At 47.4% G+C, this 11,372-nt stretch overlaps 1 protein-coding gene across 3 annotated transcripts; it reads right to left on the bottom strand.

Moving 5' to 3' along the window:
- Positions 1-3,138: 3,138 nt before the first annotated feature.
- Positions 3,139-11,359, bottom strand: Fastkd3 (FAST kinase domains 3). Of its 3 annotated transcripts, none has more exons than XM_005065460.4 (7): positions 11,246-11,356; positions 9,087-10,539; positions 8,826-8,911; positions 7,006-7,180; positions 5,873-5,942; positions 5,061-5,175; positions 3,139-3,553 (listed from the first exon to the last, which is right to left on the bottom strand). In XM_005065460.4, exons 2-7 carry the CDS (start codon positions 10,516-10,518, stop codon positions 3,455-3,457), a joined length of 1,977 nt encoding a protein of 658 aa, XP_005065517.2. In that variant the 5' UTR covers positions 10,519-10,539; positions 11,246-11,356; the 3' UTR covers positions 3,139-3,454. The 3 variants fall into 3 exon arrangements, with proteins under 3 accessions (XP_005065517.2, XP_040613660.1, XP_021091256.2); XM_040757726.1 differs by lacking the exon at positions 11,246-11,356 and adding an exon at positions 11,060-11,157; XM_021235597.2 differs by lacking the exons at positions 3,139-3,553; positions 5,061-5,175 and having other exon boundaries at positions 5,923-6,058; positions 11,246-11,359.
- Positions 11,360-11,372: the final 13 nt, after the last annotated feature.

Below are 11,372 nucleotides of genomic sequence, written 5' to 3'. Positions count from 1 at the left end.
TGTCCCTGCAGGTCACAGAGGGATGTCCCTGCAGGTCATAGAGGGATGTCCCTGCAGGTCCCAGAGGGATGTGTCTGCAGGTCCCAGAGGGATGTCCCTGCAGGTCCCAGAGGGATGTCCTTGCAGGTCCCAGAGGGATGTCCCTGCAGGTCCCAGAGGGATGTCCCTGCAGGTCACAGAGGGATGTCCCTGCAGGTCACAAAGGGATGTCCCTGCAGGTCACAGAGGGATGTCCCTGCAGGTCACAGAGGGATGTCCCTGCAGGTCATAGAGGCATGTCCCTGCAGGTCACAGAGGGATGTCCCTGCAGGTCACAGAGGGATATCCCTGCAGGTCAGAGGGATGCTCCACGTGGCTCAGCTCCTGCAGGTCACTGAAGAATGTTCCATTCCACCCATCTGGTTTCAAATAGCACAGGATTTTGTGTCCTCAGCGCTAAGCACAGAGGCAGTTATCAGAGGTTTATAGTGGTACCCTGCATGTCATAAGCAGCAAGCGGTTGGGTTCCCCCATTAAAGCACATTCCTTCGCGAACCCTCACTATTGGCTGTATAAAACAGCTGATCTGAGAAAGGTGGCGTGTATACCACAACGAAATAGCACCCAATATTCACTGAGCACTTACCACTTTCTAGGTGCTGGGCTACAGCACACGTGCACGCCACCACCTGTTGACCCCACATCAATCTGATGAATCCCAGTTTGGGAAAATCTCAGCCTTTGTTTACTAAGTGAACTAATTTGCTTTAGTTCACTACCCGGGAGGAAGCCAAGATCTTCCCCTCAATTTGCAACACTCCTCCAGCAAGTGAGTTGCGGGATTATTTTTTTTAATAGGAACCTGATTGCTTGTTTCCCTAAAATTCACCCAAAACTGAATTTCTCTCCTTATTTTTTTTTCTTCCTTCTGAAAACACTTGCCTACAAATGAATTGGCCAGCAAAGTTTGGAAGGAAGGAAGGATTCCTGTATCCAAAGATCTCCCACCCATCAGACACCACTTCATCCCAGTGTAGTTCCTGTTCCTACCCACCTAGGCCTGGTTCAGGCAAAAGGGAGGCACAAACTCACGACTGTTCTCTCTGTGTCTCTCTGTCTCCGTCTGTCTGTCTGTCTCTGCTTTCTTTCAGGTTTCCTCTATAGCTCAGTCAAACCATAAACTTTGCTGCCACCTAGTGACAGCCCAAGAGATTATCATTGCAGCTTCCAGAGTCTATGTGGCTTTCACCTGTTTGCCATTTTCTCTGTACTTTGTAAATACAGCAAGATTAAACCTTATTTAAAGTTGTGAAATACATGGCACTCTGTGTTATCACCTGGGTATGCTCCCTGCCACAGCAAATAGACACAAGGATCAGAAGCACGAAGATTCAATCTATAGAGACCTAGCTACGACAATTTGCCTAATTCACACCGCTTGGTGAAGCCAAAAACTGTACTAACTAGCCTATTATAACATACACACTCCCAGGTTAACGGTTTTCTAAACAGAGCCAGGATTAATTCTAGCCCCCTTCCCTGTGACTGTCCCCTTTGCTATGCGCCAAGCACAGCAGCCAGAGTCCCTGTGTTCCAGATCCCCACACTGATCTAAAACAGCCGACCCACCACTGTGACCTTTGCAGATGGGTTCTACATGTGCTTGCAGAGAGTCGCTGCTCACCCCCGGGATGTGTGACTATTACATCACTAGTGTAGTCTTTGCAGATTTAACTTTCTTGGAATATGGCTGAAATCCGTATAAGAAAATGTGGACAGAGCCCTACAAGAACACCACATGGAGACCAGGATGCAGGGCCATGCATGGAAGCAGAAACACACAGACCTCAATGAGAAGATGTTCAGCCATTTGAAAAGGCAACAATACGTACACACACACACACACAGGTCACGTGTAGATGCTAGTGCAAACTAAGGTAATCTAGGGACCTAAAAGTCTTCAAAGGTGCCGGCATTGGTGGTGCACGCCTTTAATTCCAGCACTTGGGAGGCAGAGGCAGACAGATCTCTGTGATTTCGAAACTAGCCTGGTCTACAGGGTGAGTTCCAGGACAGCCTCCAAAGCCACAGAGAAACCCTGTCTCGAAAAACCAAAATAAAAGTCTTCAAAGATGCCAATCTTGCTGACACCATGACTGGACTTCTAGTCTCCAAACTGTGAGGACTGCTATGACCCACATACTTTGTGGTTTTGTTACAGTATCCCTGAGATATACAACAAAAACCTATCCAAATTTGCTTTCTATTGCTGTAATAAGCCCACGACCAAAAGCAACTTGGTGTAAGAAAGAGTACCCAAGTTTATAGTTACAGTCAGGGAAGCCAGGGCAGGAGCTCAGCAGGAACCTAGCGGTCTTCAGTAGCAGAGTCCATGGAGGAAGATGCTCACGGGCTTGCTCCCTGGTTCTCTGCTCAGCCAGCCTTTTATATGGTGTAGGGGTGACAACACCCACAGCGGGCTGGGCCCTTCTACATCAACTAGTAATTAAGAAAATGCCCCACAGACACTCCCACAGGCACGTCTGATGTGGGTCACTGACGGTCCCTCTTCCCATTAACTCTAGGTTTTGTCAACTGGGGCTACTTCTGTCGGTGCTCCATGTGACTCAGATCCTGCAGGCCAGAGGGACGTCCCACAAGCACAGGGTCTTTATCAGGAATTGAACACAAGTCTGTGATGAGCAGGTGAGAAAGCCGATATCAGCCAGGCTTCGGGGTTCCTGAGCCTCATTCTTACTATGCTGTTGCTCATCAGGGCCAGGCTGACACACGTAGGACTCATCACTAGGGCATGAGTCCTCTCAGAGCCAGTCCGCTGCTCGGCAAAATGCAAAACTACCTAAACCCAAAGGCACCTGGGAATGTGCTGTCAAAGCGCTCGTTAGACTGACAAGTGGCGCCTGCCGATGTACAAGGCCACAGACCGACTGTTGTAGAACCCAGGTTTCTAGCTGTCCTCTGAACCTGCAAAAACCGGGACAAAGCGAGGCCACCAATGTACAGAACAATGTAGCTCGTTCTCACTCCCTCTGGGCATCCCCCAAACCCAACCTAAACAGCTCCAATTTCTCACTTCCACCAATAAAGAAAGCGAAAGATAAAATGTCTTCCTGACCCGTATTAGAAAACACACACCTCTAAGAGCATGGCTTTATTGGCAGATAACTCCTAATAACAAGACATGTAACTGTTACTCATTACATGGCTTTATTGCATTTGAATGACCCTGCTTGATGCAGTCAAGGCATCTATGACATCGGCATTAGGTTGATTTTAAATTTCCCACTAATGCACATATAAATAGTAATCTACCACCAATATACGTATACACGGTATAGAACAGCCACAGACCCTTTTCAGATCCCAAGTCTGTAAACCCATTTCCATACAGTAGCTGATTCGCAAATTCATCCGTATCGTTTTTCACTCTGAGTCCTGTAGCTGGTTTCCTTTGTTACCAATGGACAGAAGAACTTTGAGAAAATAGTTTCCTTTGTAAATATTCCACCAATTCAAGTCTTGATGTAAGCAGCTCCAGCTCATGATAGGGAACCTGTCGGGGGGGAAGCAACCATTAAAGCATGGGCAGGGAAAGCTGTGCCTCTCTCTGCCTTGAGTCTTACCCCTCCTCCAGCAGAGGGAGCACAAAGGTCACCCTGACTCCTGACGCTGGAGTTCCCGGCACCTAGAGCAACAGTGGCAGAGGGGAGCTGAGAGAATGTGAGGGCTAAGGACACTCATGATTGAGTACGGGGTGGGGGTATGGCGGGGGGTGGGGGTATGGCGGGGGGGCGGGGGCATCTGTGTTAACTGGAGAGGGATGAAAAGGGAAATAAGGGCCATGAACCCCTGGAGTTCACAAAAGGCCAGAGACTGGCCTGGCTACAGAAACAGCAAGGGCAGGGGGAGACAGTGGAGAAAAACGGAGGGCTTGAGATGGGGAGAGTGGAGGGGGTGGGGCAGGGGAAGAGAACAGAGAAGGATGGGGAAAGAGGGAATAAAGAGGGAGGGGCGGGGACCAGAGTTGGGAACATTCATCAGAAGGGTCCGCCTTTGTGCAGGCTGGATAATGAATGCTCCTGAATGCTAAGACAGAAGTCTCTAGGTGGAAGCAATGAAGAAACAATGGTTTGTGAGCACACACTGCATGGCTAGCTTTTAGAAAATGAATTTGGGACTGAGCATGGTACACAGAAAAGCGCCAGACAGCAAGCCAGAGCGGCGTTAATAAGTATCAAAGACAACTGGGACATACTCGTCCATGTTTACTGCAATGGGGACATGTTTGCCCATGTCTACTGCAAAGGGCACATGCTTGCCCATGTCTACTGCAATGGGCACATGCGTGTCTGTGTATTATGTAATGGGGACATGCGTGTTCATGTGTACTGTAATGGGAACATGCATGTCCATGTTTACTGCAATCTCCCAGCAGGCCTTACTTACAAAGTCCCCATTGAAAACCACTTTGCTTGATTTACCCACTAAATCAGACAGGAACTGAAGCAAAAGCTATTCCGGAAACTTAGCAACTCTAGGCAGAGTTAAGGAAATAGGTATGTGCCACTTTGGAAAACACCAAGCTTGGAAAATTCTAACTACCAAATGCAGGCCAAGTAATGTAAGCCTAAGATAAACTAGACAGCACATGGTTGTCTGCTGGAGTGTCAGTCCACTTACTGTTAAAGCAAGTTAAGATGGAGGCTGGACCTATAAAATCCACGAGCAGATGATGACGGAGAGGACTTGGGACAAATCCTACCCTTGCACATTAGACTGCAGATGCAATCCATTCCCAGCTGGGGCCTTTACTCATACATGAACTGACAAAACAGCACTTAAGCTGGCAGTGGACAACTATAACTAGGGGCCTTCGGACAAGACTGCGAAAACCGGGCAGCCATCATGGGCGAACCATACTGTCCATGCCCATCTGGGGGCTCCCGATTTCTTCTCTCTATTCATGGTTTGCCGTTCACTCTACAGTGGTACCGTGTGCCAGTGACGTAACTGAACAAGCCAACTTGTCACGGAGACTGGTTTTTCAAGAAGTGCCATACCTGAACCACCCGGTAGCCCAGCAAGCGCAGGTGTCTTTGTTTAATGGCCTCTTTCCCAAGCAGGTGCTTACTGTCGGCGCAGAACCGCTGAGGCCCGTCGATGCACAGCGCCACCCTGAGAGAGAGCAAAGGCGACTGGAGCTCAGGAAACAGGTAAAGCATTTGTCCAGTTGCCAGAGATTATTTGAAGTTGTCTATTCCTATGCATCAATACTGTTTTTAAATGAATCGTGAACAGATTGTCTTTTAGTCCCCTGGGGAAACATTTAATCCTACTACTGTTTTCCAAAGAAAAGGATTTTCTAAAAATGATAAGCTCAGTACTTTTTCTTCTTCTTGAAAACAAATTCTTTTCTCACAAAGTTTCCTGATTACAGTTTCCCCTCCCTCCATTCCTCTCAGTTCCTCCCCACCTCCCCTTGGTCTCCCCCAAGTCCATTCCCTTTCTGTTTCTCCTTAGAAAAGAACAGGATTCTAAGAGATAACAACCAGACACGGCAAAATAAAATGTTAACATGAAGCAAAAACTGTCATAGCCAAGTTGAACACGACAACCCAACAGGAGGAAAAGAGTCCCAAGAGCAGATAAAAGAGTCAGAGGCCCACTTGTTCTCACAGTTGGGAGTGTCATAAAAACCCTAAGCTAGAAGCTGTACTATGCACAGAGGAGCTGGTGCAGACACATGTGGCTCCTGTGCTCACTGCTTCAGTCTTGCGAAGTTCACTGTTTTCATTTCCAGAGCCGTTCATGTCTGCCTTAATAAAAGCATCCGTTTGCTAACTCAACTCTTTAAACCCGGAACTTTCTTTACCTTTTATGGACATCCTCATCCACCGTGAATGGCAGTACAAATCCATCTTCGTCTAATTTAATCTCAACATCTGGCAAAAAGAAGAAAAGGAAAAGTTCCTCGAGTGATACCCTCAACAACATTATCTTCCTGCGTTCCTGGTGCTGCTTTCATTTCTTCCATATTGTCTTTATCAGAGGGCCGAAGCTGCAAAGCAATGGCCACAACCAATGGTGAGAACCGTGACGTAACTGCCCCATACACCAAGCAAGCCAGCTTTGAACTATGCAGTCACAATTACTCAAGAAACAGTGTTTCGGGCAATCTGCAGCATGCCAAGAGTCATGTACATCCTCCTCTTCTTCATGTAACAACGGGCCTGAACCCTTCAATTCCAAGTGAAGAAACAAACCCCTTTGAGTGAAGCTCACACCAGGCAGCTGCACCTCCACTTACAGGTCTGCTCTCTTCCATTGTGAGCAAAGCACCCCACACCCTGACATGTGGCTTGTGAGCATGTGCACAGCCCTCCCTTCCCTCTCAGACAGTAGCATCCATTTTTACAGAAAAAGAAAGGCATGACATGTGTTCATAAATTACTGTCTTTTATGTGATGATTTTCTTTTACTCAACAACTTCTAAAGAGCAGTTAGGGCAGAGGACACGGACTCCTCTGTGAGCACTGTACCACAGAACTGTGCCAGTGCCATCTATGTAATCATCTAGGAAGCCATGTGAGTCTACTGAGCACATGATATGTGGCTAGAGTGAGTGTGACGAGGAACTTGTATTTAAATACCTACATACACTGTATGTACCAAACACAGCCCAGGCCCAAATCACAACAGTAACTACGAGCATCACTGAGCACTAACTATGTTACTTAGCCCATCAGTATCAGAGGTCACTGTTTTCTTCTCTCATTTTCCAGATTAGGGATCAAGCAGAAAAAGGTTAAGATCCCCTGACTAGGACTTCTGCTACTATATGTCTAATGTGTGAAACTCTACACAACTCTGCTAACTTCTCCTTCTCCTTGCCTTCAGGTGAGGGAAGGTTCCCTCCAGCATCTCACACCTCTGGCTATTAAGTCCCATATATGGCTCAACAAGGACAGGATGCTCTGACCAAGACAAGACCCCTGAGCTACTTACCTATGGTGTAACAATAGGGTGTCAACACTTTTGATGCAAAATACAATCTTGATCCTAGAAGATCAATCAGTGCAATCACCACAGACTTGTACAGGTGGAGATCCACAGGGGTCTCCAGGGAGCAGCATGGCGTGAGGAACGACTTCACTTGATACTGAGGAAGGAGTTTGGGGCCCTGAAATTCATACATGCAAGCACAAGAAAGGAAAATCGAATGTAAGAGCAGGGTGAGTTGAAGGCTATGGGATAAAGGCTGACGCAAAATGACTTTATATACATGGTATGTTTCTAAGACACGGGCACACCTTTTTCTAAAAATGACTACACGAGCAGACTGCTATAGCTCATACCTTTTAAATGAGTAAAACACAAGAATGCCAGTTTAAAAGCTGCTTTGGAATGCTGGGAATTGCTTCAAGGTCATGATCATTCTCAACTAAGGTTTTTGTTTGTGTGTTTTTTGAGACAGGGTTTCAGCCAGGCATTGGTGGCACAGGCCTTTAGTCCCGGCACTCGGGAAGCAGAAGCAGGCAGATCTCTGTAAGTTCAAGGTCAACCTGATCTACAAAGTGAATTTCAGAACAGGCTCCAAAGCAACACAGAGAAACCCTGTTTCAAAAGAACACAAACAAACAAAAAAATAGCTACAATAAAAAACAATAAAAATTAAAGACAAAAAGAAAACAGGTACAACATTTGTAATTGTTAACTTGTCTCATCCTGAGTTCTTGAAGCTGCAGAAAGACAACTTGCAGGAAATATAAATGAACAATAAACATCTGGAAACATACTCAACCATTACTGACACATGGCAGCCCTTTTCAGGAGAGAAATGACAAGAATCCAAAGGACTAATCTCACTGCCGCTGGCACATGCAAGCCATAGCTGTCACCTTCATTTACTGTTGGTAAAGATGACAAGTATCCCTGCTAGGGGGAAACACCTGCCTTTATCCAAATTTTATTAAAGAACCTCACTTTTAAGTTCAGTGATTTTTAGAAAGGCTCTAGGATGATAAGACATTCGAAGACATTTATTATAGCATTGTTGACAGAGAAAAACCAGTAAAAGAAAAAACACCTGAAATGCTTTGAGAGTGTAGAACAAATGTCACAAAAATCAAAACCACAGCTCAAGCTCTGCATCTGGGACTTGAAAACGGCTGAAAGGTGCAGAAAAACACACTGCATGTCCTTTAGTCAGGCCCATCGCTTCAAATGGAAAAAAAGGAGACGGGGCACACACATTTGTTTACCTAAATCTGGGCAGAGAAACTGCTGTTCACACTTCTCTTTCAAGGGTAGAGGGGGTGGAGGAACTTTTATCCTTACAGACATTAGAGCAACCCAAGCAACTTTAAAGACTGGAGTCATAAACTTCATTCTTCAAATCAGCCACTCTTAGCTGCATGGGGCAGAGAGGAGAGGTGTGGCAGCCAAGCCAGGGACTGTCATTTCCAACTACACAAGGTGTCCGTTACGAGGACAGAGCTGTGTGGGAAAGGCCAACTCCAGCTAAACTGCAGCAAACACTTGGGTTTGGCTCAAGAAGGCTCTCAGGAATAACTCTGTGTGTTCAGTCCAGAGACTGGCACTCCACACAACAGCTACATGGAGTGGGAGAGCCTGCCGGGGAGTCTGGAGTCGTGAAGCTCACATGTTTGAGGAAATATAAAGAACTACGTGGCTGGAAGCCGGGCAGGGAAGACAAGAACACAGAAAGGGGACATTTTCCAAAGACAAGGCCATACCATGTTCCAGCTCAGGTTAAAGCTCTGCACCCCTGGGGGACATAAAGCCACCCATGTCTGTATTCTCACCTTATAGAAAGCACACTCGAGGACCGAAGTCATGAAAAGCTGGGTGAGTTGTGCCAGGCTCACTCTGTCCAAATACGACTCTTTACCTGCAAAAATGAATGGTCGAGTCTGAATTTTGGTGTGCAAAATGAGGGATTATGATCATAAAACAATTCATTCACTCCTAAGACACACGCTTTTAAATGGCACTAGTTATGAGTCAATGTAAACAGTACCCAAGTACACCCCAGGTTACAACAGTTAATTTTTTAACCACCTCACCTTGCAGCTGTTGAAGAAAAAAGGGGCTGAATATTTTCGACATAAAATTGACCGGATGGCGTTCAATCAGAGAACATGAATGAAGAAGCTTCAGTAGCATTTTTGGTGGGAAATGACGGAAGTGAGCAACCAGCACATTTTCCAGCGTCCTAAATAAAGCAGGGGCATTTGGTGGCAAATAATTCAGTTTTCCAAACGGCTCGATTAATTCAGAAATCTGACTAGGTGAGAATTTTTCTGACTGGCAAACAAGAGTCTCAGCAACGGCATTGAGGATGGGCTTGGAGAGAATCCGCTTTCGGCTGCAGTACTCCATGACGGTGCTGGTGACCTCAGGGTCCAGGGACGGGCACAGGGCAGCTACATGCTGCTCTAACGCCTCCGTGAGAAACCTGTCACTGTGTCCAAAATACAGAAACGCCTCCAAGACCTTCCTGAGCTCTTCATTAGTAAAACGAGGAATGTATCTCACAGCGTACTTGCTCAATTTTATAACCAGTGGAAGAGCGTGAGTCTGGTCAAGAGCCACTAAGGCGGTGAGCACGTGGCTCACAGATTCGGGACTCAGGCGGGGAACTATTGAGAGGGAAAAGTTGTTTACTGTGTTTAGAAATGCCTGGTGTTTGTTCACTTTTTCAGGACACGCCTGCAGAATCCTATAAACGGCCACAATATCCTCTGGGGCAAACATTTCCAAATTTTCACATTGTAGTTGACAAAGAACCAGTTCCAGTGTCTCACAGCCTGAACCTTGGAGTCTAACCAGGCTCTCCCCAAGCATACAAAGATGGTGGGGTTCCAAGCCACCTCTCCGGAGACGACGCCGGCATTCCGCCATGAGGCTCAGCATCAGTGTACTTGGAGGATCCACAGGCAGAGACTGCAGAGCCGTCACCAGGCCAGCACTGGTCAGATGTGAGGGATCCCGCTCGCACTGACAGCATAAAGCTTGGAAGACGCTGTTTTCTAGGATTCCTTTCGGCAGCCTGCGCTCGCCACATCCTTTCCCCACCTCGCAAACCCTGTGCAAGGCTGCTGACGCCACAGCGACAGGCAGAGTGTCCAGGGTACTTATGAAACTCAGCACTTCTTCCGGGGAGGTGCAGCTGCTTAGTCTCCTGTACGGCGTCTCTTCACCCTCGTTCTTAAGGCTTTGTTCCGGCCCATTCCATTCCTGTTCTCGGGAGAACCATGGCTCAGCAACTGGGTGAAGGTCATTGCCGTTTTCTGAGCGGAAGTTTTTACAGTAGGAATGACGGAACCTGACCCCAAACAGCTCAGGTTGTAAGGAACAGAACCAAACACGGAGACGATCTTTGACTATCTTCTGGACGTGATTACCGGCAGGGTGAATTGTCAAAGCGGCCACAGATCCAGGTATCCAAAAATCAAATATATGACACAAGTTTCTCCTCAGGGTGATTAACGCCATGCCATCAGATTCACAACTCGCCTTAGCACGAGAACAAAATAAAAACACCATGGTCAAATATATTGAGAAAGGCAACTTAACATCAGTGTTGACAAACTAAGAATGAGTATCCCAGGACAAAGACTAAAACACAAGAACCTCGATAAAATATATATTTTTTAAAAAAGCAGCAAGATTTCTCTTCCTAGGAGCCAGGAAATAGAGACAACCAGCAGGTGAGTCCCTTACCCCTTCCTTCTCCTGGTCCCAACCTCCATATCTAATTGGGTGACACCCAACAATTTCACCGTAACTGGCCAGGCTACCGGGCAAAAACCTGCACAGCCCTTTCTCGCCAGTGTCACAAAGATTTTTTTTCTTAAATGAACTATGCCTTAAATCTAAACTTGTGTCACACGTGTACTAAGGATCTCTCTGACTAATGTTCTGTGTCTAATAGCATGCCCTCCTCCGTTTGCAGGGCCACACCGTGTGCTTTTACAAAGGTGTCCTCTTCAAGGACCAAGCTCTATGGTATGTATGGGAGCAGCCCGGCTCGTACCCGGAGTCTGAATTTTGCCGGCTGGGGGCTGCCGTTCCGCACAGGTGAAAACAACCACAGAAAAGCAAGCAGCGCGGGCAGGGCGAACGGCAGAGGCAGGAGCCCACGGAGCACGCGGAAACGCGAGTGGGGGACGGCGGGCGCAGATCGCGACGGAAGAGCCGGGGACACCCGCACGCAACTTACCGAGCGGATCAGAGCCGCGGCCGGACACGCGCGGAGCTTCCGAGCCCCGGGGACGTCCGCACACCAACACCGTCCCTCACCGGGAGGACATCCCGGCGCGCGCCGCACCCAGGCACCGCCCACATCC

This window comes from Mesocricetus auratus, unplaced genomic scaffold (assembly GCF_017639785.1).
Source record: "Mesocricetus auratus isolate SY011 unplaced genomic scaffold, BCM_Maur_2.0 Super-Scaffold_100015, whole genome shotgun sequence".
NCBI classification, from domain to species: Eukaryota; Metazoa; Chordata; class Mammalia; order Rodentia; family Cricetidae; genus Mesocricetus; species Mesocricetus auratus.
The sequence above is the reverse complement of the archived record's forward strand: the minus strand, read 5'-3'. Positions and strand labels throughout refer to the sequence as shown.

Bases quoted from the DNA above. Each gene is read 5' to 3' on its own strand.
- Fastkd3 (XM_005065460.4), bottom strand. From the start codon at position 10,518: ATGGCGTTAATCACCCTGAGGAGAAACTTGTGTCATATATTTGATTTT. The intron at 7,181-8,825 runs GTGAGAATACAG...TATGAATTTCAG, and splicing joins TCGAGTGTGCTTTCTATAAG to GGCCCCAAACTCCTTCCTCA. The intron at 5,943-7,005 runs GTAAGTAGCTCA...TCTTTTTGCCAG, and splicing joins ACCCTATTGTTACACCATAG to ATGTTGAGATTAAATTAGAC.